The sequence below is a fragment of the Sorex araneus genome, chromosome 10, assembly GCF_027595985.1.
Source record: "Sorex araneus isolate mSorAra2 chromosome 10, mSorAra2.pri, whole genome shotgun sequence".
Taxonomy (NCBI): domain Eukaryota; kingdom Metazoa; phylum Chordata; class Mammalia; order Eulipotyphla; family Soricidae; genus Sorex; species Sorex araneus.
The window spans coordinates 2578664-2595500 of record NC_073311.1 but is presented as its reverse complement, the minus strand read 5'-3'; the positions used below and the strand labels follow the sequence as shown (position 1 = coordinate 2595500).

General features: G+C 51.8%; 1 protein-coding gene across 1 annotated transcript; it reads right to left on the bottom strand.

The window, feature by feature from the left end:
- Nucleotides 1-991: 991 nt before the first annotated feature.
- Nucleotides 992-16157, bottom strand: CCNB2 (cyclin B2). Its single transcript, XM_055118413.1, has 9 exons — nucleotides 15854-16157; nucleotides 13578-13706; nucleotides 13377-13490; nucleotides 8715-8882; nucleotides 8488-8646; nucleotides 6630-6866; nucleotides 6079-6219; nucleotides 2128-2238; nucleotides 992-1144 (listed from the first exon to the last, which is right to left on the bottom strand). The coding sequence occupies exons 1-9, from the start codon at nucleotides 16028-16030 to the stop codon at nucleotides 1034-1036; spliced, it is 1347 nt and encodes a 448-aa protein (XP_054974388.1). The 5' UTR covers nucleotides 16031-16157; the 3' UTR covers nucleotides 992-1033.
- Nucleotides 16158-16837: the final 680 nt, after the last annotated feature.

The window sequence follows — 16837 nt, the reverse complement described above, 5'->3', positions numbered from 1 at the left end:
GTTATGTAACAAACAGCAGGACTTAATATCTCTACATTCTCAGCAATGGAGAGCCATCAAATGCTTCCTTGACAGTGGGACTGTCTTCTTTTTTGGGGGGAAACCCTAGCAACAATAGTGAGTTATGTGTTGAAACATGGACTGTAACCAAGATAAAGCGTAAACGAAGTGAAACTTATCACTTACAAGGGCGGGGACTGGGGGGGCGGGAGGGGGCGGCAGATATACTGGGGGGGTTGGTGATGGAATATGGGCACGGGTGAAGGGAAGGGTGTTTGAGTACTGTATAACTGACATAATCCTGAGAACTATGGAACCCTCCACATGGTGATTCAATAAAATTTAAATTAAAAAATAAATAAATAAATAAAAATAAAGATAAGAACTCTTACTTCCGGTGATGTCACCTTTCATCCTCTGTGGCCAGGTGTCCCAGAGCAGGAAGCAGAGAGCAGGAATAGGTTCTAAGAAAGAATTGTGATTTCTCATCCTTCCACTTACAATTTTTGTAATTATTTTTTCAGGCAAAAGTCTGGGAGTGATCTAGCTTATGCTGCAGCCAAATTATATATAGTTTAGTCTTTTCTATTTGAGAAAACAGTGAAGGTGGGGCCAGAGCAAGAGTGCAGCAGGGAGGGTATGAGTCTGGCACACGGCTGACAGGCATTTGTTCCCTGGAATCCCATATAGTCCCCCAAGTACCGCCAGAAGTGATTCCTGAGAGCAGAGCCAGGAGTAACCCCCTGAACATTGCTGGATGTGGCCCCTAAAAACAAAACACAAAAAAACAGGGAAGGTGTTTCCCCCAATCCATAGTGACAATAATTTACATAGCAGTTTCAAAAAAAAAAAAAAGACCAAGTTTCTACTGATAGAATCATATAGGATATGCAAATAAGCAGACGTGCCTTAAGAAAATGAATAGCTTTATTTTCCATGGGAAGCATTTAGAAAATAGGTGTGAGACAGGACCAGAAGACTAGACATACAGTCAGGAGTCCACTCCAGCAAGGCCTGGACAGACAGGCGTGGCTTAGGGGCGGCCCAGAAGAGGGGAGGCGAGATCCTGGATGGCTCTGGAGTTCAGCTGTGCGAGCGTGCTGACCCTCAGGAGCTTGCTGCTCGCGTACTTGTTCTTGACGGCCTGCGTGGGTCAGTGTGATCAGGCTGTGTGGGCACACCCCCCCACCCAATCTGGGTAGGAAAGCCAGGCCTCCCATCTCCAACAGACACTTCTTTGGTTTGTCGCTGGAGGCCACACCTGGTGGTGCTCAGGACTTACACCTGGCTCTGCACTCAGGGGTCACTCCTGGTGAGACTCAGGGGACCGGATGAAGTGCTGGGAATCAGACCTTGATTAGCAACATGCAAGGCAAACACCCTACCAAAGACACTTCTGCCTGAACCACTGGCCAGAGCCCCGACAAAAGACCAGCTGCTTGGCAGCACAGGGTGAGGAACAAATGGTTTCAACAACCCAAGATGCTCTCCAAGCCACTGAAGGCCACAGTGGTGCTTCTCCCAGGGACACAATGCCCAGTGGGCACAGCAGGCTGCCAGGACTGGCGACAGGCAGCACCAGGGACAGTGAATGGCCACCAGGTTCTCAGCAGGTGTCAGATGTTATCCCAAGACTGAAACGCGCCCCATCCCCAGGGCTGCTGCACCCCATACTGAGGTCACGACCCTCATCCCCAAGCCCACGGTGGACACTGGCAGGCACACAGGCCCTGGGAACACCCAGAGGCTCTCACCCTCCTCAATCACGCTGATTTGTCCCCAGACCACTGGACAGAGACCAAGAAAGGTCACTCTTGCCCCGCTCATCCACCAGTGCCTTCCATGTGGCCACCTCAAGGGCCCTGCTTGCTCGCCCAAACCCCATCCCCTCCCTGCCCTCTGTGTTGCGTGCCCATGCCCGGTCAGGCTTCTGGGCCAAGGTGCCAACAGCTGTGGGCTGACTCTGGGGACCTGGGACCACCCCCTGAGCTCGAAGCCTCACACAGTCCACACCTGACATTTCTTGGCATGCTTCCTGCCAGGGCTGTGCTGAAGCAACTCTCACACGCCCGCCCGCGAGATGAGATGTGCACGCGCTCACGCCTGCAATGGCCTGGGCATACTCACGAGGAACTTGGTGAGGTTCTCATTGACTTTCACGACGTTCTTGGCCATGTGCTGCATGACATCCAGCACCTCATTCTCCGAGTAGCCCGTGTAGTGCCGCTGTTTCATGTTCTGGGCACAGCAGAGAGAGCACGTCACATTCTGTGCACAGCACAGAGCCACACACATTGCCACTGCTCCTGGGACGGCCTCAAGGCGTGTGTCCCCTGCAGGGGCCTGGGCCGGGCCGTCCCCTGAGCTGGAGTGCAGGACAGGCAGCGCATAACAGCTCTGCTCACGGTGACCAAGGCCCGTGGAGCTCCCAGCTGTCACAGCCATAAAGCCGGTGCCACCCGGAACAAAGCACTGTGCTCACAGAGGGGACAAACCCAGCAGAGGTGCCCCCGTTTCTGAGCCAGTCCAGACCGAGGACCGGCTTCTCTCACAAGGCTGCCCGACATCAGCAGGGATGCAAGAGCACTGTCAGTGAGGGAAGGAAACCCCAAATTAAATAAACTTGGGCATAGACAGCCTGGTGCAGAAAAACTGAGACTGACCAGGACTGGCCCTGGCAGCAACAGTTGGGCATGTTCAGAGAGGCTCCTGGGCCCAGCCTCAGAGCAGAGGACAAGCGTGAGTGTGTGTAAGCAGGTACAGATATGATTGTATGCCCGTCACACCCAGCTGTGCCCCGAGGTCACTTCTGGTGGTGGAAGGGTCACCACACGTCAAGGAAGCACCCAAACCCCTGTACTATCTCTCGATCCCAAAGAACAAGATTCAAGCTGCCAGGTGCTGATAGGACTTATCGATTACATCTGAGACATGTGGCTGATATTTCAGTTCTAAGACAAAATTCTACATGCCAAACACATTCCTTTCACAGTTACAGTACAGTTGGGAAAAGAAGCCATAATCTAGTGGTTTTTTTGGCTTGTTTTGGTTTGGGGGCCATACCTGGAAGTGCTCAGAGATCACCAGAGACTGAACCAGGTTCATGGTGTGCAAGATCTGACTCCTGCTCTCTCCAGACCTTGATTTTCAGTGGATTATAACCTCTTACTGTCACCACTTTCTTTTTCTTTTGCCATACCCACGGGTGCTTGGGCTTACTTCTGGCTCTGCGCCCAGAGTGGAGCTTGGGGACCATTGCTGGGGACAGAACCTGGGTTAGCTGTGTGCAAGGCAAGTGTCCCACTTGCTACACTCTCCAGCCCCACCCCACCACTGTTTAAAGATCGAGCCTATGGAGCAGGAGCTCTTAGGCTAGTCTCTGCTGGTCTCTGGGCATTTGCTGGCCTCGGCTACTTGCTATTCCAGCCTCTGAGACCAGCTGCCCCTGTAAGGAGCCCAAACCTCACAAGCAACGTGCATCCAAATCTGCCTGGATTTACTGACTATTGGCAAAACAAATGTAGCAGGGTTTTTCTCCGGTTTACCTGTTTATATCTTTTTTCCTTAAAGTGGACATTCTAATGCTTAGTCCCATGAATGTATTTATTTACATTATCCCATAGTATGCATTATTACAATTATGAAGATGATTATTAATAAACCTCCAAAGAAAGCATTTTTTTGGGTCACACCCAGCGATGCACAGGGGTCACTCCTGGCTTTGCACTCAGGAATTACCCCAGCGGTGCTCAGGGGACCATATGGGATGCCGGGAATTGAGCCCGGGTTAGCCATGTGCAAGGCAAACGGCCTACCCACTGTGCTATCGCTCCAGCCCCATCTTATTAGTTCTTAATCTAACTTCTTTTCCCATTAAGGTCTGTCAGAATGCTACTATCAAGTTATTCTAGTTTAACTTTGTTGTTACCTATTTAACACATTGACATGGTTTCTGCTTTAGAGTTCCTGTAAAAGTTTCTATAGTTCAGGGGCTGGAGCGATAGCACAGCGGGTAGGGTGTTTGCCTCGCATGCGGCAGACCCGGGTTCGATTCCCAGCATCCCATATGGTCCCCTGAGCTCCTCCAGGTGTAATTCCTGAGTGCATGAGCCAGGAGTAACCCCTGTGCATTGCCAGGTGTGACCCAATAAAGCTAAAAAAAAAAAAAAAAGCTCTGGAGAATACCCATGTGATGCACACACGACTGCGTTAGGAAAGGAAGGGGGTTCGGGAGCAGACTGGAGCAGGCAGAAATTATTTGGAGATAAATCCATTGAAAGGATCCAGTTTAGGGGCTGCAGCCATATTATGGTGGATAAGGTGTTTGATCCCCGACATTCCATATGATTCCCTGAGCACTGCCAGGAGTAATTCCTGAGTGCAGAGCCAGGAGTAACCCTTGTGTATCAGCAGGTGTGACCCAAATAGGAAAACAAAACAAAAAAAAAAGTTTCTATAGTTCAGCCGACCTGGATATCCTTCGCATCCCATATGGTCTGCCAAGCACTGCCAGGAGTGATTCTTGAGTGCAGAACCAGGAGTAAACTCTGAGCATCGCCAGGTATTGCCCAAAAAGAAAAAAGAAATTAAAAACTGGACATCATTCTGATGGCAAGTCAATCTGCTCAGGGGCTAGAGAGACAGTATCAACAGGACACTGCCTTGCATCAATGGACCTGGGCTTGGCACCACGCAGGGTCCCCAGAGTAAATCCTGAACATCACCAGATATGACCCAAAAGCAGGGAAAAAAAAAATACTTTTTAAAAAAGTCCTGCTGAAGTTGGCCAGCCTTGCATGGGGCCAGCCCAGTGTAGATCCCCAGCATCCCATATGGTCCCCTGAGCAGTGCCAGGAGTCAGGTCCTGAGTGCAGAGCCAGCAGGAAGCCCTGAGCATCGCCGCGGATGGGTCAAACACTCCCCTACCCACCACCAAAAGAAAACTACTCAAAGCTGAGTAGATGGCTCGATGATCCCCGGGCAGCTCCGGGTGTGGCCCTAGAGTAAAAACCCTCCTCACATCATCTGGTGCTTGCGGTTTTGCTGGTGCCCTTTGGAGTAGTAGGATAAGACCCAGAGCACTGGCACTCTGGCCACTTGCACGACTCTGACGCAGGTCATTTCCACCTTGAGCTGTGGTGAAACAGCGGACCTGTCCATAGGGAGTCACTCCCTCGGCCACTCGGATCTTGCCTTTTTGCCTGGGTCTGGAGCCCACGCCTCAGCCCTCAGCCCTTACTTAGCCTCTCCAGCTGGGGTCACCCGGGCTGCATCTAGAGAAGCATTTGGGAGGAAACTTAATGCCAAGGACTGAACCTGGGCGCTGTGGACACCGGGCATGGGCTCCAGCAGCTAGGCAATCTCCTCGGCCACTTCACCTTGTCATTTAGGGTATGGTTTCTTGGTGGGGGGGGAAGATGGAGACAGGAGGGAGTTGCCACACCCAGCAGTGCTCAGGACTGACTCTAGCTCTGCTCAGGGGTCATTCCTGGTGGGGCTCCGGGGGACTCTTTATGGGGCCAGGGATGGAACCCAGGTCAAGTCCCTTAGCCCCTGTTATGGTCTCTCTGACCTCTCATTTTACTTGAACCACCAAGGTAAATCATTCAGGCTTTCCAGCCAAGTGTACCTGACATCTCACTTGTCCTATTGAAAATCTTAGCATATCCATTCCTAGTGGTATTCCTCATTCTTTTCAACTCTAATTTATGTTCCAGGGTACCATCAACTAGTCTCCAACTAAATTAATCCCAGAAATTCACTTTAAGATCTTAGACCTCCACTGCCCCCAGTTCCCCAGCTTCTGGGCCACACCTGGCAATGCTCAGGGCTTACTCTTGGCTCTGGGCTCAGGGATGCACTCCTGGCGGGACTCAGGAGATCATATGAAAGGCTGGTCAGCTGCATGCAAGGCGCTCCCTGCCAGACTATCGCTCTATCTGCTGGGTCTTGGAATTTAAACAATTACCTTATGGGTCATGTTGTAAATAGACTCTAACGTTGTGAAAATGTTGTGTACATCTTTTGTACAAGATCTAAAATAGAGCCCCACCAATGTCTCCTTTAGCCATCACTCACCCACTTTCCTTGGCCTAGAACCTTCTGGGACAGGCAGGAGGCGGCTGCCGCCACCTGGGACGGATGGTAGTGCACCATGTCGTAGTCAATGAGCGTCAGCTCCATCAGGTACTTGGCCAGCGTGTGCTGCTGGACGTCCACCTGTGCGAGGGCATCAAGGGGCTGTGGGAAACAGCTGCAGGGCCGAGAGAGGGCACTTGCCTTGCCAGCGGCCAACCCAGCGGCCAACCCAGTGTCCATCCCCGGCATCCCGTATGGTCCCCTGAACCCACAGTGATCCCTGAGCACAGAGGTATGGTTAGTCAGTCCCTGAGCACCACCAGAGGCTGCCCCGAACCCAACACATAAATAAAATAACATGCATTTATTAAAAGAAAGGGGTGGCTGGAAACGTCCTTGCTAAGAACTTCCTACCTATATAGAACTCAGGGCCTTGAAGAGCTGTAGAGATTTTCTGGAACTTGCCCGAAAGATGCCTCCACCGAATTCCTAACTTCCTTTTCTCTGGGGAAACGCTTTGGGTGGGCCTCCCCGCGCGGGGCAAGTCTTACCTCTCCCGCCTTCGACGCCCGCCTCAAGAAATGCAGCGGCAAAGGCCGACCCAGCTCAAACTTCAGCTCCTTCAGAATCAGAGTTTCCATTTCTCGGATCTGGGAGCTAGTATAGGCATTGTCTGTGATGTAGACAAAGTCTTCGATACTGGGGGAAAACATCTCCTCATACTTGGAAGCCAGGAGCAGCGCCGTGATGCCAACCAGCTGGAGCTTCTTTCGAGAGACGGGTTGTGCCTATGTGAAGGGCTCCAGCAGAGTCACGGGGAACAGACTACCCGGTGCCCCCCGTCCCTCCTCCGGGGCGTGGGAAGCCCCAGTGCCGATGCAAAGTGCCGCCCTGCTCACAGCAGCTGGCTAGGAAGAGGCAAGTCTGAGATGCACAGGAGCCTTCTCACTCACACAGGACACAGGACAGCCACACCGCCCCATCCCTGTCCTGCCTCCCTATCCCGAGTCCGAAAACCTGCACTCAGCATGGTCTGAATGGACATGAGGCCCAGCCCAGAAGTGGGAGGCGACTGAAAGTGGAGGGAGGAAGGAGGTGCCTCAATCATCCCCTGGTCCTCGCTGAACATTCACTCTTTGCTCTGCCCCAGGAACCTCAGGCAGGCTGGAGGAGGTCCCTGAGGTGGCTCTGTGGCCCAGCTCCTGTGCCACGGCCCAGCAGTGGGACCTTGGGTAAGCTCTAGTATGGCACCGCTGGGGTATGGCCACCAGAAACCAAGTGACCAGTGTGTGACATCAGCACTCAAGTCCTGACACACCACAGATGAGCGTGCGAGCCTGGTCACTGCAACAACCAAGGGGCTGAGGACATAGTTTCCATCACTGAAAAGGAAAACTCTCCCAGCACATCCCTTCATTTCCTCTTCTTAAGTTGTTTTGTTGTTTATTTCTGAGGGTTGGGAAGGGATTCAAAATCAAATCGAGTCACACATGCCTGCTCTCCTTGGCGGGGGAGGGACCATACCCAGAGGTGCTCAGGGCCGGCACCTGGCTCTGCAAGCAGGGATAACTCCTGGAGGGCTTTGCGAATGAGACTAAACCAAGTGGGACACATGCAATCTTGATCTCAAAAAATTAAATATATATATATATATTAGCACTGAGGATCAACCTGTATCAACATGTTAGTGATCTCTTACACAGGGGCTTATTGGCTCCAAGGTAAGATACAACAATTTTCACTCACTTTCCTCTATGGAAACCTTTTTGGATAATTTTCAGTGGATTATTCATAGTAAGCGATACAAAATCAATTATTTAGCATCTGCCTTCGGGGCAGGCTTGAGTGGTGGTGGGAAAATTCGAAATAATGGTCGGAAAGCATAATGGTGATGGAATTGGTGTTGAAATACTGAATGTAACAAATTATTCTGAACAACTTTATAAACACAAAATTTTAAAGTAAATAAAATAAAAAATAAATTTTTAAGAAATGGAATTGTCTTCCATTCTCAGTACATCCCCACGCCCGCCCACACATTCCTTTTCTTTGTCTTCAGGGCCAGAGACGCTCCACAGGCTAGAGCACTGCTTGGCGAGCACAGGCCCCTGAGCACTGACCGCTGTGACCCACGACCTAACCCAAGCTCATAGCGAGCATGCTCCCTGCCCGCTGTCAGTGGCCCCAAGCTGCCAGGCCCCAAGGTTCTTGGAGCAGACTCGAGCCCCAATCGCCGGCTGGGATTACGAGTGCGAAAGGCGCAGCTACCCGCGCAGTCCCGGGCCTGTGGAGGTTGGTGTGTGCTCGGCGCTCCCCTTGGCCACAGCTCAGCGCCAGGGCTCTCTGGGCTGGCCTGGTGCTCTCCACAGGGCGCCCCCCACCCCGACAGCCCCTGCGAGCCCTGCTCACCTGCAGAAAGCGGTCCATGACGGCCACGCACATGTAGAGCGTCTCCTGCAGCAGCCGGAACTTGGAGTGCACCTGCACCAGCCAGTCCACCAGGATGGCCCGCATGCGACCGTTGATGTCTCTGCCGTCCAGGAAGCGCGGGCTGATGCACTGCAGGGCCTGGGGGAGTACAGAGGGTGAGCCTGCGGCCTGGGTGAGCAAAGGGTGCAAAGGGTGAGCACGCGCACCTCCAGCTGCCGCAGGTACTGGTAGATGTCCTTCACGTAGTCACTGCAGAGCTGTGGGTTCTCCCCGTCCTCCGAGTCGATGTCCTCAACCTTGCAAAGCAAGGCATCCGAGAAGGCCTGGCAGAGTGTATCCTCCTTCATGGAGACGTCTTGGGGCGAAGGGGGGGCCTGCCGGAAAGGACACGGGGATGAGCCCTGGATCGGAATCTCAAGGTGAAGATTTCATTTCATAGTCGGGGACCAGGGCTGGGGCACAGGGGAGACCCGCAGGAGGTGGGAACTAAGCCTTGCAGAGGACATGGTTTGGGTTTTTTTTGTTGTTTTTCTTGGGAGAGGGCGGCATTCTGCATTATCCGACTCATATAAACTATATACAAAAGTGATATTGGGGGTGGATCTGATAGCACTCCAAGTTTTGCCCCTGCCTCGGGTCACATAACAGCATCAGAGAAGTAAGAGTTCCAGGCCCCTCCAAATTCCTTCCTGCTGCTACTTTGGGTTTATTTAACTTATTATCATTGTTTGTACCACACCCAGTGGTGCTCAGGGGTCCCTCCTGGTCGCTCACAGGATCAAGCCCTGGCCAGCTGAATGCCAGGCAAAGACCATAAAATCTGGACTATATCTCCAGCCCCAAGATGGCATTTTTTAGAAAACTACTCTTCTGTTTAAAACTCCTGGCAGGTGGCACGCATATGCTGCCCAAGCCTGTGTGCTGCTTGTGCCCTCATGGCTGAACACCTGTGTGGCCTGCATTTCCTCATTTGAGATGTGTACTGGGGCTCTCTCCACCTTTGGAGAAGCCCGAGTTCTCTCTGGGATGCATTACTCTCTACTTCCTTCCCCTTCCTAAAAAAACCCCATATAAACTGTTTATACTTCAAAAAAATAATAAAAACAAAATTGCCTGACAGGCCAGAGAGACAGTACTAAGGAGCACGTGGCTGAGTGGAGTTCAATTCTAGGTGCCCCAGATGGTCTCCAGGCCCCACCAAGAGAGACCTCGGACTGCAGAGCCAGGAATGCGCCCCAAGCACCACTGGGAATGGCCCGAAATTAATATCACACACACACACAAACACACACACAAACACACACTCATCCCCTCATCCCCTGAACACTTACCTCTCTGCACTCCACCCCACCTGGCTGCAGACACATACTTCCTCTTCCTCGTCCCCCACAACCCCCCACATTTCCTCAGCTTCAGGTTCTGCTGAAATATTCCACTCCTTTTTTGCAGGGGGAGGAGGGGCTTGTTCTTGGAGCCACACCCAGCCATGCTCAGTGCTTAGGGGTTACTACTGGCAGTGCCCGGGGTCCATATGAGATGCCAGGGATCAAATCCAAATGGGCTGCATGCAAAGCATGGCTGTATTATTGCTCCAGTCCTTTAAATATTCCACTCTGGAGGCTGGAGTAATAGTACAGCAGGTAGAGTGTTTCTTTTGCATGTGGGAGGCCTGGGTTTGATTCCAGGCATCCCATACAATCCCCCGAGCGCTCCCAGGAATGATACCTCAGTGCAGAGTCAGGAATAAGCCCTGAGCATCACCAGGTGTGGCCCCAAAAACAAAATAAATATTTCACTCTATCAAATCCATCCTAAGTCCTATTTCAAATCATTCTCTCTTACTTTTCTTCCTCACAAACGTGCCCTGAATGGAAGCAGCCAGTTTTTAAACACACTGAAAAGTCTATTGTGTATTATTTGTCTGCCTACCCCTGCCAGGGTGAAAAATTCAAAAGCTCAATATTCATTGATCTGATGATTCTGGCTTCTGAGGTATGGCAAAGGCCAAAGACACCTAAACACATACCAAGTGCTCCAAAAATAATCACTGAACCATATCAAGTGCTCCAGAAATAGCCACTCAGCCAGAGACCCAAGTCACAGGGTCCCAAGGCTCCTGGCACTGATGAGTCTCATCAGCAGCCCTGGCTTCCAAAAGCAACTGCAAATTTTTTGCTCATCTTATTCGCTCAATTTATTCTAAATTGAGAAACTGTTTAATTACTAAAAAGCACATTCTAGTCTATGAATAAACGGGAGAAGGAAGCAAAGACTGACCTAGTGCACATTTCAGGCTCTGATTTTCTTATGCTGGCTGGGGGGAGAAACTTATAATAATCACAGATTTTAAAGTACATACAGTAAGATAAAACAGGATTCAGTAGTGAACTAAAAATAAACCATTACTTCTTTATTTACTTTGGGCCACATCTGGCTGTGCTCAGGGAGTGCTCCTGACAGGGCTCAGGGACCATGTGTGGTGCCAGGGCTCCTATCCAGCTCAGGTACATGTAAGGTATGTGTCTTAGCCCTGTTCTCTCTCTCTGGTCCTACCTCTTTGCAACTAAAAGAGTATGTGGTCCTGGGGCTGGAGCGATAGCACAGCGGGGAGGGTGTTTGCCTTGCATGCGGCCGACCTGGGTTCAATTCCCAGCATCCCATATGGTCCACTGAGCACTGCCAGGGGTAATTCCTGAGTACAGAGCCAGGAGTAACCCCTGTGCATCACCAGGTGTGACCCAAAAAGAAAAAACAAACAAACAAGAGTATATAGTCCTTATCAAGACCAGCATGGTGCTGGGCTGTGTGGCCAGTGTAACCCGTGGGAACCTGAAAGCACCAGAGAGGAGAGGTACCTGAGGACAGAGATAAAAAGTTCTTAGTCTTAGGGAAGGTTAAAATAATAATAGCAACAAAATAACCCTTTAGAACCTGCCCTTCCCTCTTTTTTTTTTTTTAATTTTATTGAATCACCATGAGATAGTTACAAGCTTTCATGTTAGGGTTAGAGCCCTTCCCTCTTAAATCAAAGGACTTGGCTGAGAAAGAACTCAGAGAGCAAAAGACACTTAGAGGCAGGCGTTCATGTCAGGATTTGACACTCTGAAAGTGTTAGAGAATGACAGGGCACAGGCTACGGTGACCAGAGAGTCAGACCTGAAGGGCAAGGGAGGAGAAGCCAAAAGTAGCCAACGGGGATCCCAGGGGGCCCCGTGCATGCGCAGAGTACAGAGGTCCTGGGCCCCACCCTGCACGCTGCAGGGTCCCCAAGCACCTTGAGGGTGGCCCTGGGTGCACCTGAGAACTTCTTAAGAACCCGCCCCTCCAGGGCAAAAGCTGAATCGAAAGAGGATTCCTTTTCTCAGGACCGCCTGCCAGAGGGTGCCAGGGTCCCGACCAGACCATTCATCCGCCTGCTGGTCACGTGTAAGCTGGCACACGAGGCTCAGAGAGACACGAGCAGTCCCTGTGATAAGCTTTAGGGAACACAATAGAATGGAACTGGTGTTGGGGGGAATGGCAGAGGCAGGCATCAAATTAAGTTCTTATATGTACTCTATACTTCTATATTGTTTTGTTCTTGTTTTTGTTTTGGCGCCATAGTGCTCAAGGCTTACTCCTGGCTCTGTGCTCAGGAATCACTCCGGGTGGGGCTCAAGGGGCCATATGTGGTACCAGGGATCAAAACCAGGCCAACTGCATGCAAGGCAAGAGCCCACTGTTCTGCCACTCTGTGACTCTATATTGTATAGAATTATATCCTATAATTCTATATTGTTCGGTTAAAAAAATTGGAGGGACTTGGAGCCACACCTGGCAGTGCCCAGGGGCCACTCCTAGCAGTGCTTGAGAGACAGATGCAGTGCCGGGATCAGACTCAAGTGGCCGCAAGTGCCCTGTCCACTGTACTATTTCTTTGACCCTGCCATGTTCACTTTGCTGTGCTGACTATGCTTATTGTAATAATAATAACAATAAAAGGCCCTTTAACAATGTGAATTGTTCTCATTTTCCTCTTCCATTTTGCTTTTTGGAGAAAGTTAGGCCAAAAACCATTCTTATACTTGAATAATGACTCTCCCTGATTTGTGTTTAGATCAGAAACCTCATTTACATTTCCAGCTGCGGCCACTCTGCAAAGCTGCAGCCCGGCCGCCCTGTTTTAGCTTTGATTCCTCTGGCATGACTTGGCCAAGTGAGGGCAGAGCCAGTGTTGACTCAGCTGGGCTCAGGTGTCCAGCAAGCACAGAGCCAGAGCACATCTCCTTATAGTCCAGCTACCACATGTGCCAAATCCTCTTTAGTAGCTACCACCACCATGGTTTTCTCCAAACAGCAGAACAAACAGGCTTCCCTGAAGACCTAAGAAGGGCTGGAAGGCTGCCAGGGTCCCCACAAGGCCCTCTGAGACTCCGCAGCTTCATCTGCTACAGAGAAGCCCTCCCAGAGGAGGGGTCCAGGGGGAGCAGGGACTTGTTGCAGGGAGGAGACCTCCCCTGCCAGGCCCGGCAGTCTGAGTGAGGTCTCTCCAGGCCTCCTGGCTGCCAGTGTCCCCTGGGGCCTGCTGCCATTTCCACGGCTCCCGGACTAAAGGAGCACCCGGCTCGGCAATGCTGGGGATTCCCTGGCAGTGCTCAGGGATGCTCCTGACTCTGGTTAGGGATCACTCCTGGGACTTGGCTGTGGAAGGTGAGCTCCAGGCCTGAGTGCTCTTCAAAAGCTGCAGGTGTGGTAAAGTCCCCCAAAGGCCAAATCAGGCTCCTTCACCAAACACTGTTTGCTCGCTTGCCTGTCACATCAGGACTGGTACTCAGGCCCCCAGCTCTCTTCCCATTCAACTGAGAATCTTTCAGTCTGCAACCGCCTACCTTCGGAGCCAGCTTCTCCATCTGGACTGGTCTCACAGAGGCCGTGGGCTTCACTTGCTTGCTGCCATGTGTTGCTTTGGAGGTTTGAACAGGAACTTTAGTGTTCTGAGCTTTCTATAAGAAAAGAGAAAGGTGAGCAGGGGGTGAGGATCAGGCAGGCCTGGGCCAGCCAGGTGCACACACCGTCTCCGCAGCTGCCACCTTAGCTACTTGTGTGCCTTTGGTTGTAACTCTATTTCCAATTTCTTCCAAAACTGCCCGCCTGATGGTCACATGATTCTTGGCTTTAGAACTGACTCCTGTGTCAATATTGTCCAAATCTGTAGATACCTGAGGGAGCAAAACAGAAAAAGGAAGAGTTGAGATAACAAAATATATGGCTAGTGTCAGATCCAGATTCAGAATTATTTGGTAGAAAGGTAAAATCTGTTGTGATCTAAAGGCAAATATATTACCAAAAAAGCAAAAGATACATTTTAGAAAATCTAGTTTCTTGTGATTAATGATATCGCTCAAGCCAATCTCTGGGTCGTATTATCAATCAATACCCACACACAAAACAATCAGACCTTCCCAGGGAAGTGGCTATTTCTCACAGAGCACCCATGACACTTTCTTAGAGTCTGATTAAGGGCATCTAGTTTCAAACACCCTGCTGTCCACTTCCCAGAGATTAGAAACAAGAGCAACTAAGATACAATAAACAGGAGTGGGAGTAATAATACAGCAGGTAGGGAGCCTGCTTTTCACACATTTGACCTGGGTTCAATCCCCAGTACCTTACATAGGCCCCAAGAGCACCAGGGTGACTACTGTGCACAGAGAGCCAGGAACAAGCCCTGAGCACTGCCAGGTCTGTCCCCAAAATTTTTTTTTAAAAAGCTGTAATAAAGTCCATTGTTTAACAAAACAATAGAATAGACAGAAAAGAACAATGAGGAAGCCTTGGTTTTCCAAACAGAGGAAGGAAGAGATGAACAGAGGTGACACCATGATAGTTTAGCGGTGGTGGTTTTGTATCTCAAATCCATAAACGTTAAGTTCAGTTTTAAAATGGGCTGGGGAGGGGCTGGAGTGATAGCACAGCGGGTAGGGCATTTGCCTTGCACGCGGCCGACCCGGGTTCAATTCCCAGCATCCCATATGGTTCCCTGAGCACCGCCAGGAGTGATTCCTGAGTGCAGAGCCAGGAGTAACCCCTGTGCATTGCCAGGTGTGACCCAAAAAGAAAAAAAAATAAAATAATAAAAATAAAATAAAATAAAATAAAATGGGCTGGGGAGTACAGTGGGTAGCCCTTGTATGTGGCTGACCCGGATTTTATCCCCAGCAGCCCTAGAAGGTCCTCCCAAGTCCCAGGAGTGACCTCTAACCAGAGTCAGGAGCATGCCTGAGCACTGTCAGGCATAGCCCAAAATCAAAAAAACGAAAGTGCAGTGTTGAAGCCTGTTAACTAAATATCTGGCAGGAAAAGTCAAGCTGCTCTTTTGGGGCCACACACAGCAGTGCTCAGGGGTGACTTGGGGCTCTGGGGTCAGGAATCACTCCTGGGGATTCACGGGGGCAGATATGGGATACCAGTGATGGAACCCAGCTCAGGCAGCATGCAAGCCAAATGCCCCAACTCTGGTCCTAGAAAATGGGAGGCAGGTGTGTGAAAACCTTCTCATGCTCAGCCAAGGGAGACCCAGGTAGCATTCAAACACACACCATTACACCTGTGCACACACACACACCTGCACACACTCACCTGCACAGTCACACATTCACATCTGCACACATATGTCAAAGGTCCTAACACTTTTTGCGAAGACCGTGAAGACAGTGAAAAAGAAAAAGAATTTACCGCCTGCCACAATTTCGAAGTTATATGCAAAATCTCTAGGAGCAAGGGGTGAAAAACTGCATTTTTGACAAAGAGGCAAACTGGTAGCATTAACCCTTAGGCTTCTGGTCAGGGTCAGCGTGGGTGGAAGGCGAAGGGAAACCGAGGCAGTCTGCACCTGGCTGCCCCACTACACTCTCAGAACCCGCATTAGCTCCGGACCGCTCCAGCTCCAGCGGCCCGCGACACGGGAGGAAAGTCAGGGGTCACGGCCACGACCCGGGGGCGCGCTGGGGCAGAGCCATAGCGCGGGATGGGGGCCACAGCGCCGCCTCTAGCCCCCTTCCCTCCCTGCGCTGGAGGGACACCAGGGAGTCGGCCCTGGCTCTGCGCCGGGGGTCGGCCCTGGCTCGGGATCGGGGGTCGGCCCTGGCTCTGCGCCGGGGGTCGGCCCTGGCTCTGCGCCGGGGGTCGGCCCTGGCTCTGCGCCGGGGGTCGGCCCTGGCTCTGTGCCGGGGGTCGGCCCTGCTCGGGGCCGAGGTCTGCGCCCAGGGGCGCCCGGGCCGCGCCGCGGCGGGGGAGTCCGGCCGGCCCCGGGCCCCGGCGAGGCCAGAGGCGGGGCAGGCGCAGCTGCGGGGCTGCGGCCACTCACCGAGGGGCGTCGGAGCAGCGCCATGGGCGCCGGCGGGGAGACGCAGGGGAGCGGGGTCGCCGCGCCGTTACCGCCCGGCCCGTCCGCAGCGCCGCAGCCTCCCGGGGCCGCGTTCCGGAATTCAAATCCCGCGGCCCGCCGCGCCCATTGGCCGGCTCTGCGCGCGGCGCTTCTCATTGGCCAAGCGCGAGGCCCTCCTGCAGCTGATTGGCCACGTGTCGGGCCGCGCTCGTCTCACCACAACCGTGCTTGGGGGCTTTTCTCGGCCCGCTGTCATTTTTAAAAAATTTCCTCTTAACGTAGGCTTCGACATGGAAAATCTCTGTGGAAGAGCCGGTGAGAGACGCCTTCTCCGAATCCTGACCAGGCTTCACCACGGGACCAATCGTTGCCTTTTGTGATAAAGTTGCATTAAGGGAATAGCCTGGAAATACCGTTTCTGATCTTTACCCTCCTGGAAATTTTGAACCGGAGCTTACAGTGGTTTGTTTGGAGTCACGGATTGGCACCCCTGGGCATTTGGGGATTGTACTCTGTTTGGTAGTGGAAATTCAAACATGTACTAAAGAAGTGGGAAGTGCAGCATGAAGAGCTAAAATCCCCAAAGAGGAGGAAGAAGATAAAAGAGAGGGAGGAAGGAAGGAATGCAGGAAGCAAGGAAGAAGAAAAAAAGAGGTGTTATCTGTGTGATTTCTATGGAACTTCTGCTTTGTGTGGTCAGCACCAGCCAACATTGTGTGGTGTGTTATAGTTGGAGCTTAACAAATAGTCCTGGGGCTGGAGTGTCCTATCACTCCAGCCAACACTTTGCTCGCTTATTTTGCCTACTTGGCTTCGATCTCTTGCATCCCAGCAGGTCCCCCAGACACTCCAGGAGTAACCCCTGGGCATGGTCTGGTGTGACCCAAAAAGCCAGAGGGGGACGAGGGAAAGAAAAATCAAATACTCCCCTTTGGGCCGTGCTGTGGATCGAGCATGACGGAA

Coding starts and splice junctions, on each gene's coding strand:
- CCNB2 (XM_055118413.1), bottom strand. CDS start 16,030: ATGAGAAGCGCCGCGCGCAGAGCCGGCCAATGGGCGCGGCGGGCCGCG. Junction 13,491..13,577: donor AAGGCACACAAGTAGCTAAG/GTGGCAGCTGCG, acceptor CTTTTCTTATAG/AAAGCTCAGAACACTAAAGT. Junction 8,883..13,376: donor TGGAGAAGCTGGCTCCGAAG/GTAGGCGGTTGC, acceptor CCTTTCCGGCAG/GCCCCCCCTTCGCCCCAAGA.